Here is a 24,091-nt window from a genome sequence, read left to right as displayed (position 1 = left end):
ATTCAGGATTAACACACGACGTCTTCCACAGAAAAATTATCAGTTTTATTGAGCACATCTTGTGCTATGAAAAAATACTTCCATGTCATAATTCTATTACAATATTTTCGTTAAAATTACTCTGCAGAAAAATCCTCTGCCGTATATTATTTAAAGCTGTAAACACCATACAAAATTGTAACATCAATGAAATGACATCTATTAACCACTAACATCTGCCTGCTATGTGTACGTTCCTTGCCTTGGCATGTCTCGGGAGAGTGCACACGATCGCCTCATCCCGGACCTCCCACGTCGTCAAACGTTTTATCTACACGCTGTTGGATCTCTTAGTCTCATCACAGAGAACAGAATCGTCTGTATGCCTCATCGCAATGCTCATCCAGAAAATAGATTATACAGAACAGCGTTCCTCCTACCCTCACCCAATGCACCTCATGCATCGTCTTTGGTTAAAATCGTCCACGAAGGCTAGAAGGTGGCGGACTCCGCGAAACCGCCGCCCAGTAAGAGCAGCCTAAAGGTTGTCAGGGTCCAAAATGCAATCTTTCCCCGGTGGGTGAACGTGGCCACACTCGGCGCACAGCTCGCCAGGCAGAGATCTGGCCATCGAGGAACCTTGTTTGTTGAAGGACACGCCTGGTTGACGAGGGAAAGTGTGACTCGGTTCCTGTTCCTCGCTCGCGTTGTCGCGTGCCGCCTTGCCGCTACCGCGTTCCGCCCTCTCAGAGTCTGGCGGCGTTTCGCTGTGAGTAGCGCTGGGTCGGAGTTGCCAGTCGTCAGCAGAAGCTGGGCTGTCGGGCATTTTGAGACCAGACGCCTCAGGAACCGTGGAATCTACGGACTGTGAAATTTTGACATTTGACCTCTGTGGCAGCCCAATGGTAGAAGTGCTTACAGGCCCGGCCTGTGATATACGTGCGTCCTTCTCTTGCGAGGGTTTCGCATGTGAACTATGTAACAATCCAGCGCCGGTATCCACGAAAGGTCGACCGTCTCTGCTTTGCAAATGTTTATCTTCTGAACCCCAGGAGTTAGCATCAGGAATATGTGAAGGTTTGACGACAGAACTCGAGGATTTTATTCTCGAATTATTTTTGTTAAGGTTGCGCGAGTCATCCGTATCTGCGGTTGGCGGAAGTCTGTCTTCCGATTTCTCTAACGTGGTGTCTGTTGGTTTGACATCTGGCGCCACAGAGGAATGGACGCTGACCGTAGAACTAGGATCCCCAGAGATCGCCTTCCGCTCTTGCACGGCTTCCTTCACACGGGGACTGTCCTGCTCCTTCGTCATAGAATCCGAACTCCGTGTTTCCGTCACTGGGGTCGCCGATGTCGTCTGCTTCGTACAAATGACGGGGATGTCTTCGACGGAGACGGCGGTTTTGGCGCGATCCTCGAGTGAATATTTGGCGCTGGACGAACACGCCGGCTGTTCGTAGCTTGGAGTCTTTGGGCGCATGCGTGTGAGACTAGTGTCTGAGGATGGGTGGTGAGTGGCGCTCACAACCGTCTTTGTCGGAAGGGGGGCTTCAGCGTCAACGTGGGAGTCTCTGGGCGACAACAAGGTTTCCGTTAGTGGAGGGAGGTTCCAAGCTGAACGTAGAGATAAAGACGGTGGCAGAGTAGAGCTGGTCTGAATTTTGGAAAAAGGAAAAAAATTAGCTGTAATGTTTTAAAGTTCTTTTCTCTTGACTTGATCGTATCAAAACGTACGAGAACATTATATAGATTCCAAAAGCACACGCGCCCACATACGGATGCCCATACACATGCGGGCGCATGCACAGGTATACAAATACACGCGATTAAGCGCGCACACAGATACACAATAACATGTCCTCGTACACCCTCAGTCACTAACAAAAACATTCAGGCGCTCGCGCGCGCGCACACACACACACACAAATGAATATACAGACACGCACAAACTCACTCAAATATGCGCTCATTGTTACACTCTAATTTCTCCTTTTTTCCTTTAGATATCCCGGAGTAATAACCTTTTCTATCTTCTTATCATTTTCACACGTTTGATGTTTGCATAATTTTCACCGTTAAACCCGCGTATTTGCTAAGAACAAACCCCGCCGTAGGTAGTGAGGTTTCATGCTTGTGAAATACATGCCCTATTGAATCTTTTCACACCAGTGCTTTTCTGCACCACTTAGTACTGCTGCCCACAGTTGTACTCCATGGAACCAGAGCGGGTAGATACAGAGAGGCTGCACTCGAGTAGCATCACGTTTCGAAGGAACGCAACTACGTCACTACTTTTATTAACAGGTAAGGACAAAGGAGGAGTGCAACCTCTCTATGTCTACCCTCTCTGATGCTAACAGAGGGCAACCTCTCTATGTCTACCCTTTCTGGTGCTACCAGAGGGCAGCCTCTCTATATCTACCCTCTCTGGTGCTACCTGAGTGCAGCCTCTCTAGACTATATCTACCCTCTCTGATGGAACCTCGTACAGCCAGGACTCCGCTATTGTCTTGACCTGACAGACATACCAAACTGACCTTTTTCAACTCATTGCTCGAGGTCTGTTCTCTGACTTGGTCTTGCCGGTCACTCGTTTTCTCTGTCGTCTTGTTTTTCTCCGCATCTGTGCTGTTGCCGGAGATGCTGGGAAGGTCCAAGGGAGTAGTGTCGGGGAGAGCATCATCCGCCAGGTGTTTGTCGGGAGCACTTGCGTCACGCCTGATAAACGACGTAGAGGTGTTGCCTGATGGAGTAACTTTATTCTTCCGAGCGCGGGAACTGGAGTGCAAAAAACAAACTCGATTTCAAGATCATAAGTAGAATTTTGTTTCCTTCATCACCTTCTGCCTAAAACGATGCAAGTGCTAAAACAGCGGGATGCAAAATAAATTGACAGTCATTAATTAAAATGTCGGCAGACTGAAAGGCTGGTCAGAAAAGGGAACACCGACATAAGTTCATAAGTTAGTTTTTCCCATCAAAAAAGTGTCTCACTCACCAACGACTTCAAGAAAAGGTTATGGAACCACCTTCACCTTATGTACTTGTTCTGTGTTTTTCTATTTACTTTCGTGTCTGCAGTTCTGCAAGTGCTGCTAGGTGTGACGTGTTCTTTGTGCCTTGTCCTGTCTGTATTTTTTTTTTTTTTTTTTTTGGCTTGGCGCCCTTTCTTAGTTTTCTCTGTGTATATGTGTGTTGTACAATATGTGTTTTTTTGTGGGTGTTGCTATGTGGGGGATATTCTCTGTGTTGGTTTGTCTTGTGTGTGTTGTTCCTAGTATGAAGTCTCAAGTCTCACCCATGGAAAACACTTCCCATGGACATGACCTCCTTCAGGTTTTTTCTCGACTCGGTTGCCGATGTCTTGACCTGCACTGAGTCCCATCGTGTTGACTGCACACAACAGAGTACAGATCCCTTAACTTAATTTTGCCGTTAGCTTTCAATTCCACACTAAGAGCCATTCAAAATTTGTTAAACCCCAATGACGGTAGGAAGAAGAAAGAAAAAGCAGGATGGATAAATGAATGATCCAATGAAATAGGTTAGTAAAGATCGAGCAGAGAAGAAATAGAAAGGAGCAACGGTAAAGAGAGGATATGAAAAAGAGTGAACAGGACGCAAAAGGGAATGTGTGAGACTAAGCTTGCTGTCAATTGTCCAAACTGGAGCAAATGGTTTGAAGCGAGCATGGCCTATCAAATGGCGGAGATGGGTTGAAGCAAAAAGAGCTTATGGCACGCAAATCTCTGTAGTCTGTGCTGTCCATGGTCTTTTCACGGATGTCTTACCTTCATGTTGCCCTCAGTCCCTGCCCACATGACACTCTGGCGAGCGCGACTGTGTTCTGCACTCAAGCGTTTCGACGGCTGTAAAGTTGCACCGTGACCCTTGCCCCCGACTTGGTTCTTGGTGGCCCAGCGACGCTTGTCTGGGTCCAAATCGTACACAGGCAAGTCACTCGGAAGAATAAACAGAACTGGCTTCGGAATCTGATCTGGCTGTGGACAGAACACCAGGGTCGGCAGAAGAAAGTTTTTTTAATAAGAGCCAACTAAAGCGTTTGTACTTTTACTTTCCCCGCCGCATGGAATAAAGATCTTCTACTTCTTTTCTTCTTTACTTTTCATTTGTCTTTTTTTAAATATTAGCCACGAGAAACTTCCCTTGCCATCAGTGTCATTAACAAAGATAAAGTACAATGAGGTTATGACGTACCTCAAACTTGAGCTTCATCACGCCGAGTGGGATGTAGCAGGGCCCCTCAAATTTCTCCTGAGTGAACGAGTCCTGGGCTATTCCTACAATACACAGAATGCATCAATGTCAACATTCAAGTCGTAGCAACACTTACACTCATTGGGAATTCAAGTGATTAACTCCCTGATTGTTAGAGTTCAGCAATTTTTTTTATGAACATGAGGGCACACCAAGCTCCATAGATGTCCAGTCAACCTCTCATCCAAGGTGGTTTATTTTTTAGTAAAAGCAACATCAATAGGTCAACCACGTCTGGTCGTTTTATACTGAGCCATGCTAAGGTGGACACCTACCTACGCATTTTGTGTGTGGGAGTGAATTCTACTAACATCACGTCACACGATTGTGGGACATTGTCAAAATGTTCAGCAAAGAAACCAGCAACAGCGTACCTGATGACAGATCTCATCGAAGGACAGCAATCGTAGCTGTATTCGGAATTCTATTGAACTGTCGCACTGCAGGACTGCCAGCAAGAGAGAAAGGAGAGATACAAAGATAGGAATACAGAAAGAGGGGCTCGTACCATGAATCAGCACCACGTCAGCCATAGAAGAGTTGATGGTGAAGCCGGCGCTGAGGTCAGTGACCTCGTGAATACCCACTCTCCAGCTTCAGGCGTATTCGCTCCTTAGTCAAACCCTAAGAAATCACACGGACACACACATATATTATATATACGCACGCAAGCAAGAAAACATACATATGCCAGCACAAACATTTCCAAACATATAATTTCATGTAAAGATGCTATTTAAAGACACGTACACTGACCGCTTCGAGGGTTAAGAATAGAAAGGCAGAAAGAGAGAGAAGACGGGAATGTCCTTAAAAAAACAAAACAAAACAAAAAAAAAAATCGGGTTTCTAACACCTAACTTCTTAAAGACAGAAAGGACACTGAGCTACTTTTACCTAAAAATATGTAAACTGTAAATTAACCTATCACTAAAAATGCTGGAGAAACATCTACAATATTCATGGTATACATACGAGGGCACGCGCGCGCACACAAACACACACACACACACATACATGCACATTAATGCTATACATAAACACGATAAACATAAGGAGTAAACAAACACTGTACACGAATACCACACACAAAGACTTCCCTAAAAGGTGTGCGTAGATCACTCACCTGGAAGGCCGGCAGGTCCATGAAGAGACCAGTGGACAGACGAATGGCCATAAGTCGCCAGAGGCGGGTTTTGAGAGGAGGGTTCATGTTACTGAAAATCTCGAACGCTTCCTCCACGTCCTTTTTATTTAAATCGAGTACCTGCAACACAGACAACGCTGACGTCAGAGCGGTTCGTGATTTGAGAAAGACCGCATGGTCGTCAGACGGTCTGAGTCACGTTCACATGTCGGTGATTGGTGATTTGGCAGTTAACGACCTCCAGAATAGAATCGACAAACTAGGCCTTGCCTCAATTTAAAGGGACGCCGTGGTTTTTAACCGAAGTATTTTCGGAATAACTTGCTACTAGCCACTTACTACTACAACACACACACACATGCCAAAGCGGCATCATTATTACGATCATCAACATCATCATCGTCATAGTCAACAAGAACAGATTCAAGGTTGCTAGTGGGATAGTGGAAGGGGAGACCTACCAGTACGGCAGTCTCACTTTTGACAGTGGCCGTTCGCCGTTTGTTGGTCAGCACCCCTATCTCCCCCAGCACGTTGCCCGAGGTAAGAAAGTCTAGGATCTTGGGGCCCTCGTCCAGCTGTAGCTCCAGCTGTGTGGTCAAGGACAGAGAAAGAAACCTGTGTTTTAGGCACGATTTAAGGTAACTGCTTGTTTTCTACCGCAAATGTTTGAGCGGAGTTGATTCACAAAGTTAGCAGCTATTTGTAGACCCAACTTGCTATTTCACTTGCTTTTTCCTTTTATTATTATCATCCACCGAGGAGTTCTAAAGATCGGTTTTGACTATGCTCGTTGTGTGGCCTTACCTTGACCATTCCAGAGAGAATGATGAGGATCCCGATGGTCTCCTCTCCTTGTTCCATCATTGTCTGTCCGTGTACATAGTTGATGAGCTTTCCGCGGCTCTGCAACACAGCCAGATGATTATTTTTTTTTGTCTGTTGTCAAGACAAATGATGGACATGGACTCTTCAAATATACAGCTCTTTAACGGCTGAGTAAAACGCACTTAAAGTGTTTGTACATAATTCTATGTTCCACTGCTGGCAAAAGTCAACAACAATTGCTTCTCTCCAGGTCGGAGTTAGCTGAAGGAACTGACACTCCAGCCTGCAGACAGAATCGAGTGTTTATAGATAAATAAAATGAGCTAAAGTATTGCAGCAGAACAGCGAGACATGTTTACCACCAGACAGGTGTGTAGACTGGACGTTGGTGCCAGTGTCTAGAGCCAAAGGAGTGAAGGAGGAAGGCGAGAAAGTTACAAGATGAAATGACTGCAGGCGTGAAAGATGGCGGCTGACCTCAATGGTCCTAACCACTCCGTTTACTGACCTTAATAAATTTAACCAGTTCGGTGTTGTTCTCGATCCACGGGACGTTCTGCAGAATCTTGGAGATGGATGGTAGGGTCACTTTCGGAGGCGCGGTCAGCAGTCTCTTCATCTTTGTTTCGATCGTCTGCACATCACCGAGCATCAGAACTCGTCAGGACCCACGTGTCCCATAATTGTGTTTCCATTGCGGGCATAGCAGAGGGAGTTAGGGTTTCTTTCTTGAGAAGTTTACGATGGAAAAAGTGCGCAACCATCGTTTTTAGCAAGTCGAGATGTCGAAGAGTGTAGTGGAGGTCTACAAATGCATTTACCTCACAAATACTGACAAACACTGAGTCCATGGACAGTGAACAAAGGTCGCGTGTCGATCAACAGGTCACGTGAACAGATGCTGTCTTCAGAAAAGGGAGAGAGAGGCAAAAGAAAGCGAATTTGAAACAGAGGGTTTGTGGCAGAGTTGGGTTTTTCTTACAATATTATAACATTTCTTCACAGAAGCCCTACAAACCTCAGTAGCATACGTGTACATAAAATGACAGACGGACGCGTGGTTTTGTTTTGTTTTGTGGGGTGGGATGGTCTGGAGGTAATTGGGTAAAAGTTAGGTGCACATGTAAATAAAGGTCAGCCATACACAGAAAGACAACACGATAGTAGGAGTGAATCCAACTCACGCTCTCCAGTTCCTTGCCCTCTGTTTCCTCCAGAACGCCCTCCTGCTGCAGTGTATGGATGCACTGGCGTAGATCATTAAGAACGCTGCGGATGGCTTGCCTAGTCTTCACGCTCATGGCCACTTCTGGATACTGTTTCTGAAGAAGTCCTGTAGGACAAAGAGGGCTTGTAGAGGGTCTCCCGAGGTCAACGGCTTTTTCTCCAATAGAAATCATAGCCTATTGTATCTAACTGCATTGTCCGCACAAGGTTCGTTTTAAAAGATAACAAAACTTTGAATCTGTGTATTCGTTTGTATTAATAATGGTTACATGAACGCGAACTCATTACTTCTTTTTCCACTTTGTTTAGCACGCCTGTAATCTCTAAGCCAACTGACGTACATGAGAACTCCCTTTGTCATCATCTACAGATTTCTCGAAGTTTAGGAAAAGCAAAGTCACTCACCCAAAGCTTTGAGGATGTCTAGCTTGGCGTCGTCGCAGTGGCTGCGGAGGATGTGGGTAATCTCGGAGTACTCAGACATGTGGTCCACCAAATTGCGAGCCTCGTCCTCGCCCAGCACGAAGCCGCGCCCTACGTCATATCCGCTTTCTAGCGTCTTCTTGATGAGCCTCTCCAGGATGAGGGGCATGACGGGTACCATCGCCTGAGGAGAAAACATCGCAGAAAGTTGGACGCAAAGCATACTGGGAGAGGCACCTTCCAGACGACGGGGCGCTTCTGTTTGTTTACCAAGCTTTACTTTCAGGCCAGCCTTCAAGACGAATGATACAGTGTCCTCTAGGTCTCTTTTGCTCCCACGGAGCTTCCTGTAAAGTGGGTGACTTTTGACCTTCTCCCTCTCTCTCATATTACTCAAAAGAAAAGGAAAAATATTAAGATATCAACCCCTATTTTGTTTATATACTCTTATTTACCCTCTTATTTTATTGTAGTGTTTTAATTTTGTAATAATGTAATAATTTTCAGAGGGATAGATGCAAAATATTATGATTTTTCTTGTATTACCCTCGTAAATAAAGCCTTGTTTCACTTGTGAAAGTGGGTTGCATTGCTGCCTTTACAATTGTCTTTATCTCGTGGAAGCTGATGTTGATTATAAGTTGCTGTCGTCTTGACCCAAGGTTGGCAAGCTAAAATACTGTGTGCTGGCATTCAATGTGGGTTTCTGTGTGTCTCTTGGAGATTCTGCTAGTTTGGAGTGAAAGTGCTTTTCATTCTAGACGTGATTCCTCACGAGGAGAGAGAGAAGGGAGGAAACCGGAGTACCTGAGAAAACCCCGACGGCCGACCCCGCGAACAGGTGTTGCAATCACAGTGTCCAGAGAAGAGATCTGACATGGCAACGCGTGTCTTCACTTTCTGAATGGTGTATTATGTGTGCTACCTGCTTGATGGTCTCAACTTTAGCAATGTACTGGTGTAGTTAAACAAATTTTTACCTGTCATTTCTTATGGGGACCTAACGGGCATACCTGTTGTTCAAATGGCTATGAAAACTGCTGCTGAGCCATGTGTGTACACATAAATCCAGATTTCCTTTGTTCAATAATCGGAAATCATGGCCAATGGACTACTGCATTTGATGGTGCCGTCCTGGTACTTCATGGAAGAGGGTACTGCAGGATTGTCGTGGGATCTCAAATCTGTTGAGATGCGAAGCCCAGCACTGCAAAGAGCTCAGTGGGTGAGCACCATCGAGTGATTAAAAGTACGAACATTAGAAGTTGGTTGCGTACTACCATGGGTAGCTGGCCTGGTACTTCCGGCGTCTGCCCCTGGGTTTCCTGCAAAAGTTTCCCCCTCCTTAGCTCCTAGATCCTTTGTCATTGCATGGGATCACAGGAGGGATCACTTGGTGAAGGTCCATTCTAGTGGCTGGAGTTTATGATACGGTTCTTGTTCACATGTGGAATCTTTCACACTTGGAGTATTTCATCGAAGAAAAACAGTGTCATTTGCTAGTTTTCTCCATTTTGTTAGATTCCTCGCCAACTGTTCCTGAACTGTGTATTCGTCCATGCTGGCCTGGATTATATTGCAATTAACCTCTATATATCTAAAGGTTAGTCCCTATTCACACCCACTGACCAGTACGGTTGGGTATGCTTGCGTCACCACCGGCAGTCAGGTAACCTGGACCAGGAGGGTGCACACACACACACAGGCACACAGAGTGATGCACCCATCCTCTCTCTCTCTCTCTTTCAAACACATAAATTCACACACAAAGGGACACCCAAGATCTTTCTCGGCGTATCTCTTGTGTCATGCGGAAGCATCATAACTCGACGTCTGGCAGGTCCCTCCAGCGAGCTCTGTAACCACGACGCATTCTGACACATCGGGTTTATGGCGAGAGCTAACTCGACAATCTCGTCGACATCCACCGGCAAACTACTGAAAGCGGACTAACTAGTATGCTCGTAGAGCCTCTGCCCACCCAACGGATAGCATCATGGTCCTCTGTACTAATCTTCTGTCGTGGGCTTCTGCCCGTGATGAACAAATGGCCCTTGGTATGGACTGGTGCAATCAACACTATTTTACTCCTCACTTTTACTCCTAACATGTCTGTATGGGTATGTGAGCAAAGACAAATGCGGGCAGACAATAAAGTCTGTTTTGATTTGATTTGATTTGACATATAATCCCCATATACATATATAAACCCCTCCCCTCTTTTACACACTCTCTCTCATGTATATCTATATGTACACATATGCACGCACACACACGCATAGAATAAAGTATCAATCTTCCAAACAATAAAAGTTACCTGGGGGAATGTTATAAGAGCATGGGTTGATATTTCACAAGGGAAAATGTAAATGCAGTAGTGTTATGACAGGATGTGAATGAACTCACCTCTAGTGTGTGAAGCAAGCCGGCGAACATATCTGTTGTGCAGCAAGCAGCAGAACTTACCTCTCGGCCTTTGGGACACACTGAGATGACTGTGAGCTGTTCAACATGTAGATGAACGCCAGTAGAGAGACCTTACCTTTGGGCAGCGACACACCTGTATGAACATATCACTATGGTGGGCAAGTGGATAAACCTGCTTCCAATGTGTACAGCAGATATATGATGTGCAAACAAGGGGATGGATGTAAACGTCCTCCTCGAAAGTCGACTCATACCTCTAAGCTGTGCACGATGCGGATGAAGCGCAGGCATATGAAGGCTTCTCGTATGATGGTTGGCTGATGGCCGCTTTCCGTCTTGACGGGTGGCACCTTGAAGAGCACGACAATGTCAATGAGCCCGATGACGATGAAGGCGACGCTGAGGCCGAACCACACGGAGCGCACATACAGCATCCTCAGCACCACTACCTGACACCAGTGGAAACGATTATTGGTGTGTGGGGGTTTTGTTTTGTTTTTTGTTTGCTTGCTGGCTGGCTTGGAAAGTACTTTTATCCAGATGGAAAGGGAGGTGAGAGTAAACCGGACTACCAGGGAAAAAAACTGACGGCTGGTCCTGTGAATAGGTCTCACATACAAACGTCCAGAGACGAGATCTGAACCAAAGACCTTTCACTGCAGTAGTGACAAGCGAGTATTTTAACCACTGTACTACTGAACATCCCATTTATTAGAGTTACACAGCAGTGGGGACGGTAAGAGGTTATAAATCCTCACATTCAGTACAAGTTGTTTGTGCTGTGTTTTGATTTCTGTGCAAGCTCCTGTCCTGTTTCTCTGAACTTTTATTCCTCTACACAGAGCTGCCTGAAAGCCAGCATGTGCCCCGGGGCAGACGACCTCGCTGGGCCCCTTGTAATTATAACAATCAATTATTTTTCCAGTATATGATAATATATGCTTACAATTCGACTGACCAAGGCCATGCCTCCTTCACAGGCACGGACCCGGGTACAGCATCCTCCCTGCCCCCTTCCTCTCGTCAGGCGTGCCCCTACATCCCAACCAGACCGTATGACGACCATACCCTCACAATCTCTGCCACCAGAACAACCACATATGGTCACCGCATTTTTAGTTACTGTGCTGCAAAACAGTGGAAATTTCTTCCCTTCCATATCCGCCACCTACCCACCACTGAATCCTTTAAACGTGTGTTAAAGGTGTACAAGCTTGCCCTACTCTCCTACCCTCACTGCTTACCCGCACGAGCATGTAGACAGCGATGAGACAGAGGATGATAATGTTGACGATCATGATGTCCATCCAATCGATGCCCTTCAATCGTACATCTCCTCCGCCAGCGCCACGATGATCATCGGGGTGTCCAGGACGAGGAAAAGGATCAAGGCTACTGCGGCCACAAAGAGCGGGTGGATGATGAGGTCCTTGAAGTCCACGACGGGTCGTGAGTAGGGCATGTGGGGCTTGGTCTTCAGCTTGAGAGGCGACACGCTCATGTCGCCCACGTCCACCACTTGCGGGAGGCTTTCAGTGCGAGTCATGTCCTGGCGCTCTATGAAATTCAGCTGCAACACAGCCCCATCAAACGTACAGCTGCAATGCAGCTCCATCAAACGTACAGCTGCAATACAGCCCCATCAAACGTACAGCTGCAATACAGCCCCATCAAACGTACAGCTGCAATACAGCTCTGTCAACCGTACAGCTGCAACACAAGTCTATCAAACGTACAGCTGCAACACAGCTCTGCCAAAAGTCCAGCTGCAATACAATCACAAGCATGTCAAACATATCAGCCGTTAATCAACGACGCAAAACGATCATTGATCTTAGACTCAACTTTTCAACTTTAACCTTTAACTCATACCTTCGTCACAACATATAAATATATATTCTTACTCCTCAATTTTGTTTCAGTCGGTCTGGATAATGTGAGCACCAAACAAGTCAGTCACCATCGACACTGCAGCCTCCCCGTGTACAGGAGGCACTCGCTGCCTGCTTTAACCAACTTTGTTGTCTCATCTCTTTCAAATATTTTTTTTCCCGAAAATATTCAACGAACCTGAAATCTTATATTTCGCCAGCTTCACTGAGTTACCTATTGTAAACTATGCCTGAGGACAGAACCCTTGCCTCAAAATCTCACTACCATAATCTGTCAGATACAACGGACAGTGAGATCGCTGCCAAAGGCCTGAACATTATGTGCAGACCACTTACTCTAATCGTGATTACAAGAGACTCCTCACCATTTCCGACCAGAAAGTTTGTTTCCAAGTCTCTTTAATCTGCTCCAGGTCGACGAAACTGCAGAAAAAAGCAGAAACTTTTAGGCACAAACAAGCATGGTGGAGCTATTGTTACCAGAAAGGTCACAATCAAAATTCTGTCGATGACTGTAAGAAACGTATCACAGCTAGGGGCGACATTCACATCCCATAATATACTGTACCTTCTTGCGTCAGCATGCACTATCAGAATCCTTTCTTCCTTAAATGCAGCTATCGACTATCGCCCTGCATGCGTGCATTAACGTCCAGCCACCCAGACAACCGGCCAGCCAACTGGGCGAGCCTAACCTCTCGCTTACCGTCCCTTGTTGTCAGCGGCGATTTCACAGAGTTCCATTAATATTCGGACTGCATCCTGAGACAGCATGCCTTGCTCGAACTGGCGCCAGTAACTCAGCTGCACACGAGACCCGCGAGAAATTAGACCGAAGATCGGCAGAAATGTTTTGTAGCTTTGCTTCACCAGACATTTTTACTTAATTAACTGTCGTAACGTTTAGTGACAGGGCAGGTGCGTGGTGTCACACTGAGTACAAGTCACCATGGTGTGAGCGCTTACTGATGTCATACTTTACTTGACCTGGAAGAGATCGGGGTGTCACGAGGAGAAAATCTTCTCTCCAACATTTGAGTTTTCGGAAATTAGCAGTCATGTAAGTTTGGTCAGGACCTACCTTTTCAGCCTTGATGTAGCGTCGTATGGCGTCGTTGCGTAGTTCTGTCATCTCCTTCAGTGTGGGCTGATACGGGACCAGGGCATTGCATGCGGGGCACATGCCCCACCGGCTCGTTCTCATGATGATGTCTTCCTCCTCTGGCTGAAAATACCGTGATGACGTCAGTCTCACCAACATCGTTCCCCGTGAACACGATCAACTACGACCATCATCAGCAGCAGCAGAAGCAACAGCCCCCTCAAGCCAATTAGCCGAAGGATATTATTTCTCATTTATATATAGTGATAGATATATGCACAATGATCATTTAACATTTCCTATTTCCTATCATATGACTTCCTCCTCGTCCTGGACACCGTGATTATCATCGTGACGATGGCGGAGATGTCGAGCGTGGACTGAATGGACATCATGATCATCGGTGCCTACTGCCACAAACTGCAGGGAGGTAGTTTGCGACTGACAACAGTGAGAGCGAGTAGTGAGGGTAAGCTCGTGCGGGTAAACTGAGGATTGGCATAGTAAGTGCCCTACCGTAGTCGCGGCACTGAATGGATTTTCAATTTGGCACATCCTGTCCACCATGTTCCAGTCAACGTCAGCCAGAAACCTGCGAAATTTGCAGACATTTCCCTTGAAGGCATTTGTTTTATCAACATACTTTGGCCTAAAATTGCTTGCAGTCCACACCAAAAACTTTATGAAAGTTTTCTTCAGCTCTAAGCTTAACACTCATCAGATTAACACACATGCATGTGTGCGCATATACATAGACAGACGTATATATATATATGTATTTGTGTTTGCTCGATGAGTAGCGTTTATCTAGAACCTGGGGTAATATAATAATAATTATTAATGTAATAGATGTTTTACATATAGGTGTGTCCATGCATGAGTGCGTTTGTGTATGTATGTGTGTGTGTGCGCTCGCAAATCGGTTGTTTAGTAAGCGTGCAAATAAAAACAACAATTTGCGAAGGCTTAATAGAAGGATATCAGAATCAGAGAAGCTCTTGACAAATCAAAGGTGTCGACGGAAGAGAAACTTTACTACACGATGACTTGCTTTTGCTGCAACTCTCACCTGTCCACCCTCCACACACTGATTGTCTTTGCTTTGACCTCCGTCAGATACTTCAAAGCACTTGCCATGGCGGTGCGCCTGGCATTGGAAATTCCACTCATGCCTGCAATCATCGACACTTTGTTTACTTCACAACATTTCATGAGGAGCAGCGTGGCTGTGAAAAGTATGGTGTCACACCTGACCGATTACTTTGTTGCTGATGATGAGGAGGAGGAGGAGGAGGAGGAGGATGTGGTGGTGGATGTGGATGTGGATGATGAATGGATGATGTGTGGATGGCGGATGATGATGGAGGAGGAGGAGGAGGATGGATGATTGATGGATGATGGATGATTCATTATTGATGATGATGGGTCTGTGAGACTAACCTAGGCACCGCAAGAAGTTTCGAAACTGTCGTAGCGTTCAGAATTAAGGTAAGAAAAACTACTCCCGACAGGTGAAACAGGATCTGAAACAGTTACGAAAAATGATCTCAAACAGACATGACACAGGCTTCTAAAAAGACTTAATTTAAAACAGACGTTTCCTGAATATCAGACGTGAGTCCAATTCGAAACACACACACACATATACATACATACGCACCTACAAGCGCACATATAGACGACAGTGTGAGTGAGGGAAAGATGGTCCGGCACTGTGATAAAAACAGAGAAGAGTCAGGTAGGTAATGCAGCAGACGAACAAGAAACTCCAGTCACAGACTGAGCCACATTCAAAGCAACTCTAAACTCTTTGAGCGACTTACAGTCAGTTTTTTCCCCGTTTCCTGTAAAACTAATAATCCCTGGGACCCTTTTTAAATTATGGTTCCCTTGGCAAAAATACATCGTGATGTTTTACGTCTGACCAGAAACTTGGTGTGATTTCTAATCCCTAAATCGTGTTCATCTGTGCAGGTACTGTTGGCTGATCTGCTCGCCGTCGGTACGATTTTACCTGTACATAGTAAATGTTGATTTACGCACAAAACGTGCAACTTGATGTATATTAGTTACTGGTCGTGTCCAGACTACAAATGGACTTGAAGGTTACCTCGTGTAAACACGTGATTTGTTTTAAATTACCCTGCAACCATGCGTGAGAATGCAAGGATGTTGCCATTACAGTACCGACCTTGTAGCCCACTTCATCTTTGGGAATGTTCGGGTCGTTGATGCCAGAGACGATGAGGGCCAGTGCCAGACCCACTGCTCCTCGCAAACCGCTCCAGGTGGAAATGATAATGTACTGCCAGGGCAGACCGTAGCCTATGTGCGCCATTACGGGACTAAAGAACGTCAGCACCAGACCTCTGGACAGAAATAAGGAGACAAGAGAGGGTGGCACAGTTCTTGCCGCTGCTTGTTCACCCCATTACACATTGGCAAGCTACTGATGCAAAATGTAATGATAGTTATTAAAATCCAAACCTGAAGGAGTTTTTTTTTTAGATTCCGTTTCTATTTCTATTCTTTATTTTTTTCAGAAATTAATTTGGGGAAACTGGATAGCCGAGTGATTCGAACTGAGAGGCGCCGTTCGATACCCGTGTAGCGCAGCATGCTGCCCATCGTTAACCCAGCTGTCGGTACTGGGTACCTGACTCCTTAAAGGGTTGAGGAAGGTAAAGTAGATAAGCAGCACCTTCACATAATGCTGGCAGCGAGAAGAGTGAGGCCTCACACCTCGACTAAAAGTTGAAGGGACGACTTTGAACGTTCACATTAATGTCATTATTTAGTTATTTTTTACACTTCTTCTGTTTTCTTTCTGGCTATTTTTTATCAAACTATGTTTTCTCAAAGCTGATTACTACGTCGTGGGGAGAGCTAAGACAAAGATGTTCCCAAACCTGATTACGTTCACTGAGATATAGATGAGAGCGAGGTAGAGAAAGTCGGACAGCTCGACAATCTTGATGACAGACCGGACAATGATGAGTCCAACGAGGAAGAAGATGAGGGTATTGGCCATGTAGGCAAGCGTTTCCCAGAAACTGCAAAAATAGTATTGTATTTATGTATGTTAGTATCTTTGTATAAATATGTATATCTACACGCCAGTATTTGACTGAAGTTGATAAATGTGTTTTTTTATATACATTTATATATGTGTATGTATACACACCTGCAGTGTGTGTAGTGAGAAAATTAATCATTGCATCTTATCTTAGTATGCTCGCAACGTTTTGTTCGGTTTCTTTTCACATTTACGTAGAATTACGGTAATTCACAAACAATATCAGTCACCCAGACTACCTAAAAAAAAACACCTCGTTGAAATGTTCTGAAAGATACTCGTGTTTTAGGAATTGTAAAATGGTAGGCGTGGCGTAAACAAAATAAGAAAATATACATCGCACCTGTGTAAAAATTTTTCCACTTCTGGGCTGATCGACGTCCTGTTGCTGCTAAGAGTAATTCCTAAAACCACTAGAGCCAGCACTCCGGATACATGGAGCATTGTTTCCCCTAAAACAGAAAGTCTAAGTGTTCAAAAACGAGTTTTAAAAAAGGAAATAAAATCTGATCTACGTGTCACGTGACGCCCTAAACAGAACTTGACGTTAAGCTTTTCGACTAAGCTTCCAAACATCTCCGTTAGGTTGTTGTTGTTCGTGTGAGGTCTCTAGTGAGTCTGTAAGTCGCTGGTGGCAGGCCTAGTGTTCACACCACACTTAGCTAAGTCCACTTACACTTGAAACTGGCGATTTTAATACTTACTTTCAAGACCTCCCACGAAACTCAGCCCTGACAACTAAACCCCATTTATTATTTATTTATTGTTATTAAAGCTGACCTTTGTGTTCTGGCCTTACCTACGTAAAAGGTGATGTAAGCGGCTGCCAGCGTCACAGCAATTTCCGACAGCGGGTCGTTGAACGTTCGTGACAGCCAGAATATACTGATGTGCGCGATGAGAAATCCAAAGAGAGGACCCCCCACGGCGAATCTCACAAAAACGGTGATGATGGTTTTCGCTGTTTGAAAAAAAAAAATGTTGGTACACTCATGGGTGGGTTTCATGAACATTCGTCCTTTCTCTTCACACATTAAAATGTCCATGAAGCCCGTACACCTCTGATATGTATTGACACTTTTATGGAGAGATACTCCATCCAGCTCCAGCTCTCCGGGTATCAATAACTGCTCTGGTATCACTCGCTAACGTCACTCACATGCCATGTGCACGAACGTCACTTGCTAGTCAATGAGGTCACCAACACACTCGCACATAAATCTCACAAAGTCAATTTTCTTATAAAGTCTTCTTAAGGTGAGTCAAGCAACCCTTAAGATAATGTTATGTAAAAATATAATTAAAAACACTGTCAAATATCGGACAGCGTCGGTCCGGTCAGAAGTGTGCTGTGTAGAGAAAACATTTACAGGACGACGATCAGGGGACGAGTATACTAAGCCTCAGAACAAACCAACCAAACTCTGTCAAAAACGGTTCATAAATATCTGAACCATTCGCCGACGAACTTAGCTGACCAGCTGTCTGGCCTCTGGAGAGAGCATGGAAACAGCCAAACTTACCGTCAGGGTCTGTCTTGCCCGTGATGATGTCGATGAGGACAGCAAAGGCTACCATCGCTGTCCCGTCGTTAAGAAGTGACTCCCCCTCGATGAGAAGGCTCAACTGTTTGGACACCCCTGGCGGCCAAGCGTTGGAAATCCAATCAGCCATGTTAGTAGTAATTTCATGAAGAACAAGTACAAGTACATCTATTTCAGGTTAGAGGTGTGAAGGAGTGTATGTGGAGGTAAAGTTGTTAATGAAAGATGGATGATTGATCTGCTGGAGGAATTTCATATCAAGTCAGAAACTATGGCGGGTAGTCAAGGGTTGGATTTCACGAGGAGGCCACATTCTTGGCTTCGACCAGGCCGACAAACTCTGTTCTGCGCGTTTTAATGAATGTGCAAAGGGCGCGTAACTATCGGACCTAGGGGAGCTTATCGTGTCTGTGACAGGTGACTGAGTTTTTGTACGTAGGATTAATGTTATCATAGGCCTGTGAAGTATTACACGATATCTAGCCTTCCAGGATCTACGTCTAAGGAAAAATGACATGCCGGAGGTGTGATCTGAACCCATAGCCACAGTCTTCCATGTTTTGGTGAATAGTCACTTTACCTGTCTTGTTTTTCTTTGCTCTCTCTCATGCATTGTTTTCAGTGTGTACTTATTGTGCCTGTGTAGGGCTTGTATAATAAGTTACTTGTCTTAGACAGTGGGCATGGTCTGCAGCGGACGAAGAGGGTTCCTGCGTGAAACTTTTTTTTCGGTTTGTGAAAATGAGTGAGGTAGAAGCAAACAGTGATGGTATGAAGTAAAGCTGGCAACTGGGCAGTTCATTATGCAGGAAACAGTTCTGCCTGTTGAAATATCTGAAAATTTGTTATGCAGACCACAGAATGCAGAATTACTTACCTAATTCTTTGAGCAGGGCCACCACGGCAACCGGGTCTGTTGCGGACAAGATGGCACCGAAAAGCAAGCAGATGTTCCACGTCCACTCCTCCCTTTGAATCACGATCTTAATCATCCCTGCTGTCATGGCTATCATTAATACTGCAACATACATAATACATATATACTGACACATCAGATCAGAAAGTCCAGACTGGACCCGATACTAGCATCCTCCCAGCCATTGAAACATACAAAGAGACAAATAAACGTGATCTAAGCAATACATTTACAGCACGACTGTAGCAGCACATCAACGGAGACCATTTTAAAAAGTTGCTAGTAACGTTACTAACAAAAGCAAAAGAAACTATTGCTGCTATTAAAACAACCACATACCAGCGAATTCAGAGACGAAATAGAAACAAGAAAAGAAGAAAAGATGGAAGATGGCTACATAAATGGATGGACGGAAGACATTTATCTAACGATGTTTTAGTCACCTATCAGATTACTGCAGTTAGCAATACAATTACTATAAAACAACCCCACACCAATGAATTCAAAGAAATGAAAATCGAAAGCCCAAGAGACGAAATTAGAAATATGAAGAAGTAATGAACGAACAGATAAGCTGATGGATCAAATGAGGGACTGAGGGACGACGGATGGAGGGATGGAACTCTGGCACCAAGGAAGGAAAAGGTTCCTCCTACAGGGTGCCTGTCTGAAGACGCGCAGCATCCACCCCAGATACTCACTCACTTACCCAGACCAGGGCCGGCCAGTATCAGGGCCTGCCAGACGACCTTGCGAAAGACATATACGTCCATGGCGAAGGCGCCCTCGAAGATGAGGATGGGCATGAAGATGTTGAGCATCGCGTGTGGACCCAGCTCCATCATCTTCTTCATGGGCAGCGTGCCCGCCCCCATGCCCAGGCCGAACATGAAGACCGTGTAGGGAATGGGCATGTGAGTCACCTCCGCGATGTGGCGAATGATGGCTGCGCACACAATGACAATGGTGGTCTCGTCTACTTCTAGTCTTATTGTTGTTAAGTAAACAGAAAACTAACAAAGACAGGTAAACAGGCCGTAAGAGGCAGCAAGTGGCTCACAACGTGTAAGGAAACGTCTCTAACCTGATGTCTATATCTGCTAAGTAGACAGAGTTCCCTACCCATGAATAAAGGATCCCGTGCTTCACTAACCATCAAAATAAATCATCATCATCATCAAGAATTATCAAGCAACTACATCTTCACAAGATTATGTTCATTCTGCCTCTATTCCTGCTAATGCTAATGTAGGTGCTCTTATCATTGATTTGAGATATCATTTATCCCATGTGTCTACAATAATCCTCACGCCTTTTTTTAAAAAAAGGATGTAAGTAGTGTTCTAAAACAGAAGTGCATAGAACATTACAGAGGGTCAACAAAGAAAGAACACTTTTCTGACGAAGAAAATGTAGCTGCTTGTTATTCGAAAACCTCTTTTTAACGCGTGGCCCGCGTTTTTCTCACTTTTACTATCATTTCTAACCGACATCAGCACGAGGGAGCGAAGATACGCTCCTCACGTGACGAGGTGAGATTGACGTGGCGGCGCTGACAACAGCGCGACATCGCTGTCTGTGAAATTGATTTCCACGTCAGTTTCAGATTTTCATTTCAACATTTTCTCTTCTCCTTGAGGATAAAGTGTGCTACCTAGTCACGGCTAATACATTTATTTTGTAATTTTACTAAATAATAATAATATTATTAATCAGTCGTACTTTAACCCTTTATAATTATTCTTTAAAATGAAGCAGATTTGTACCAAGCCATCAAAGGCATGCCTCTCATGAATAATGAATTACATCTCTGGACAATAAAGTGTGTCAAAGAATCCTGTCTGTGAGACAGCAAGTTAGCAAAGACTGGAAATGTTTGTCTCGATGAGATTGCCATTGAAAATAAAAAGGGTTGAAGGGTTACTGTCAGCCGGTGACAAACCAGCTCCCAAGGGTGCGCCACAGTAAGAAATTTTGCATCTCAAATGTTTACTTCATCCGTTACAGACAGATTTCCCTTTCATCTCAAAAAAAAAAAAAAAAAAAAAACAACACTCCTTGCCTTTGTTTTGATTCATGTTTACGTTGTATTTCTTGTGCGCTTGTCCCTCCAGTGCACTGGAGGTCAGGTTTAGTAGAATAAGTTTCTTCAATTTCTCATTATTATTATTGTTGTTGTTGCTATTATTATTATTGTTTTATCATTTGTAAAGTGTCCGGAGCTTGCTCATAGGGCTGGGATGTGGCGCTCTATATTATTATTATGTGAATAAGAAATGCTCTCCCTCTCTATTGTGCTTGCCAATGACATCGCTTACCTCCGAGAAGAAAAACCAGGAAGAGAATTCCCAGGTTAAGTAAAGTGCTTCTCTCAATTTCTTCGTCGATGATTAACGTTGAATTGTTCATTATTCCGGGTCCGGTTGCGATGCTGAGGCCTCAGAAACACCACACAGGTCTGCCGCTGTAAGAGACAAAGTGAAGATTCAAGGAACATGACTGGCAGTGTCATTTGCGGCGTACAGGAAATGACGCCAAAAAGTTGGTTACGTCAGCGTTCATTGTGTGAGCTAGTTTATGACGTAATAGGGAAAACAACAACAACAACAACTGTCCATGCGTCATTGTGTCGTCTGCTCTGTAGATCAGCAGTGACATTTTGAAAGAGGCGAGAAAGTATTGTGTGTGAATATTTGTGTTTTGTAGGATGACGACGATGATGTGTGTTGGATGTGTACGACATGTGATTTCTGACTGCAAAGCGTGCTTGTGTAAGTTTTGATTTTTTTCTTCTTTGTAAAAAAGAAATAAAAGCACTTCTATAATATATTAGAATGTTATGTGGTATAGCACTAAATATACTTTCGCTGTTATTATAATAGAGACAGGCAGTGAAGGGTAAACTCTGGCTCTCCTCTTTGAAAAAAATGAGTTATAAACAGATTATGGTACCATGTAGGTACCTACGTAGGTAGTGACAATCTAAATATGAAGAGTGTTTTCCTTATAATGTCATTTTAAATCAAAGACTAGAAGGAATTTTGTGAATACAGTTCTTGACAGCGTGATGCGAATGCCGGGTATGGAGAATAATTATTATCATCTAGGCTGTGTAGAGAGTTAGAAACCATGACAGCTATGTATAGGTAACAAGTAGAGTGATGAAAATTATCAAGAGAGATCACCAATGATATTGTGTATAGTATCATAAAAGTTGTTTACGAACAGACAGCAAAGCCAACACAAACAACGACACTGTAGGCAACTGTTATCATGACGTGGACATGCTAATGAGGTGTTGGGGGTGGAAGGGTAAAGGACACGTGGCAAAGAGGCCAGATGGTGGAACACACACCCAAGATGTTTGGCGTCGAAGGGCGTGTTGGAAAAAACAAGAAAAAACTATTTGGCCGCGAAAGTCCTCTTCAAGGGACGATCCTTGATGTCGACTGATAGATGTAACGGACCAGAAGTTGGCCATCAACAAACTGTTGTGGAGAACTTTTAAAGTCGACAGCCAAGAGGCCGAATCGTGTGATGGATGCTATTTTGGGGGCCTGTGCTTTCAACGCACCCATCCTCCTCCCTCGCCCCGATTTCCGTGACTATGACAAGTGTCTTCGTACGTGATGACAGTGTCACTCTGAGTTGGACGTAAGCAGCCTGCGGCTCGCTAAATGTTGAGGCGTCATCAGTGTTTACATCCATTAGAAATAAAATCCCACATACTCATACACACACGCCCTCACAAGACATAAACACATACTAGGAACAAGGATGGGGGAGAGGGAATCGAGGTTTGTCTGCTGATGCTGTTCCGGCGATGTTTGGGGTCAAAAGAGACGCTAGTGCTTTATTTTCAAAAAACAAAAATAATAAAGAACTTAAAGGTTTGTTCAAAGAAAGAGCGAAAGAGAGAGAGAGAAAAAAAATGTCAGAACAAATGAGTGGTTAGTTGAGTGAGTGGGATGTATGACTTTGGCTTGGTGGGGGAACAGGGAGGGCTTGGGCGCATTCTTTTAAACAGACGCGACAAAACGAAGGTGAGAGTGTAGTTAGTATTCAAACTGGCAACCGCCAGACAGGATAATGCGTCTTCATTATCAACTAACCGTTTTCGTGATTTGCCTGCAGATGACATCCACCACATCATCAACCACGGATAAAACGACATACTTCTTCTACATGCCTCATACCAATCGGTCGCCCAGGCACTTGAATTTCGAATTTACACGAAACGAAAATGTTTTAGACAGTGCAGTTAGTTCCCTCACCTGTGTCAGGTAGCAAGGCACAAATAATCAAACTCACCTTTCGTCCACAGGCGCACGCTCGAAGCTGTGCACAAGCAGCGAGAACTCCTCCCTAGAACTCTCCGTCGTCGTGTGACCAGACCGGATCCCGCAGATGGTGGAGGAAGGGGGAAGGGCTCGTCTTCCTTGGTACCTTTGACCCCGCCTCGTGTTCCTGTCAGTAAACGGACAAAAGATTGATTTACAAAAAAACAACCGTGACATTCGTTGCAGTTGGCAGACAAGGGGAGGATCAGCATGTGTGGGGGTCTGGGGGTGAATGAGAACTGGTAGATCGGGAGGACGCACTTCCGCTTTGGAAATCGCTGCCCCTTCTTAACATGACGGATAGTTTTCTACCTTTTTCTCCCTCTTCCCCTTACTCACTCTCTCTATCCATGTCTTCTTCCCCGTCTTTAGCAGAAACTTTTCGCGGTCCTTTTGTTTTTGCTTTTAAAAGTAATAATAAAAATAATACCACTAACAGACTTTATAAATTGCACTTTCCTGTGGAAAAGTAAGTTTAATGCTCTGTGCTCACTGCACCCTTTAACACAGAATGAAGTACACAAGTATTTACGCAACAGCATAAAGACTACGCAGTGGTGAACACGACTGAGCACGAAAACGAAGATGAAAAAAAAAAATGAGGAGTAAGCAAAAGAGTTAGCTAAAATTACAAAATCTTTTTCTGTTAGTTTTGATGCCACACTTCAAACATGAAGTTCAAAAAGGAAAAAAAAAACCAGAGCAATCCAAAAGCTAGGAGGTTGAAGAAACCACTTCGTGTGAAAAGACTCTTGACGATATTTTGTTAACCTAAATTCTATTTAAATTTTGTTAAACTAAATGATTACATCAGTTTGGTCCATGTATTTGACAGCAAATACTAAGTCGACGATCGTTTGCTCTTGTCGAAGACGATGTGCATAGAAGTTGTTGCAGTGCATTGCAAAG

At 44.5% G+C, this 24,091-nt stretch overlaps 1 protein-coding gene across 1 annotated transcript; it reads right to left on the bottom strand.

The window, feature by feature from the left end:
• Nucleotides 1-23: 23 nt before the first annotated feature.
• On the bottom strand, nucleotides 24-23,686 carry LOC112558652 (sodium/hydrogen exchanger 10-like). Its single transcript, XM_025229218.1, is given in 30 exon segments — nucleotides 24-1,636; nucleotides 2,520-2,760; nucleotides 3,281-3,375; nucleotides 3,774-3,983; nucleotides 4,201-4,283; nucleotides 4,769-4,836; nucleotides 4,838-4,884; nucleotides 5,387-5,527; nucleotides 5,869-5,997; nucleotides 6,215-6,313; nucleotides 6,744-6,869; nucleotides 7,420-7,568; nucleotides 7,868-8,069; nucleotides 10,567-10,761; nucleotides 11,637-11,882; nucleotides 12,570-12,627; nucleotides 12,911-13,008; nucleotides 13,286-13,429; nucleotides 13,823-13,898; nucleotides 14,376-14,484; nucleotides 14,754-14,829; nucleotides 15,498-15,675; nucleotides 16,216-16,359; nucleotides 16,726-16,834; nucleotides 17,182-17,343; nucleotides 17,906-18,022; nucleotides 18,804-18,944; nucleotides 19,552-19,788; nucleotides 21,161-21,306; nucleotides 23,154-23,686. Coding segments are annotated over 29 exon segments (4,890 nt in total). The 5' UTR covers nucleotides 21,252-21,306; nucleotides 23,154-23,686; the 3' UTR covers nucleotides 24-517.
• Between the last annotated feature and the right edge of the window lie 405 nt (nucleotides 23,687-24,091).

This window comes from Pomacea canaliculata, linkage group LG3, assembly GCF_003073045.1.
Source record: "Pomacea canaliculata isolate SZHN2017 linkage group LG3, ASM307304v1, whole genome shotgun sequence".
Lineage (NCBI taxonomy): Eukaryota > Metazoa > Mollusca > Gastropoda > Architaenioglossa > Ampullariidae > Pomacea > Pomacea canaliculata.
This window is presented reverse-complemented; position numbering and strand designations above follow the sequence as displayed.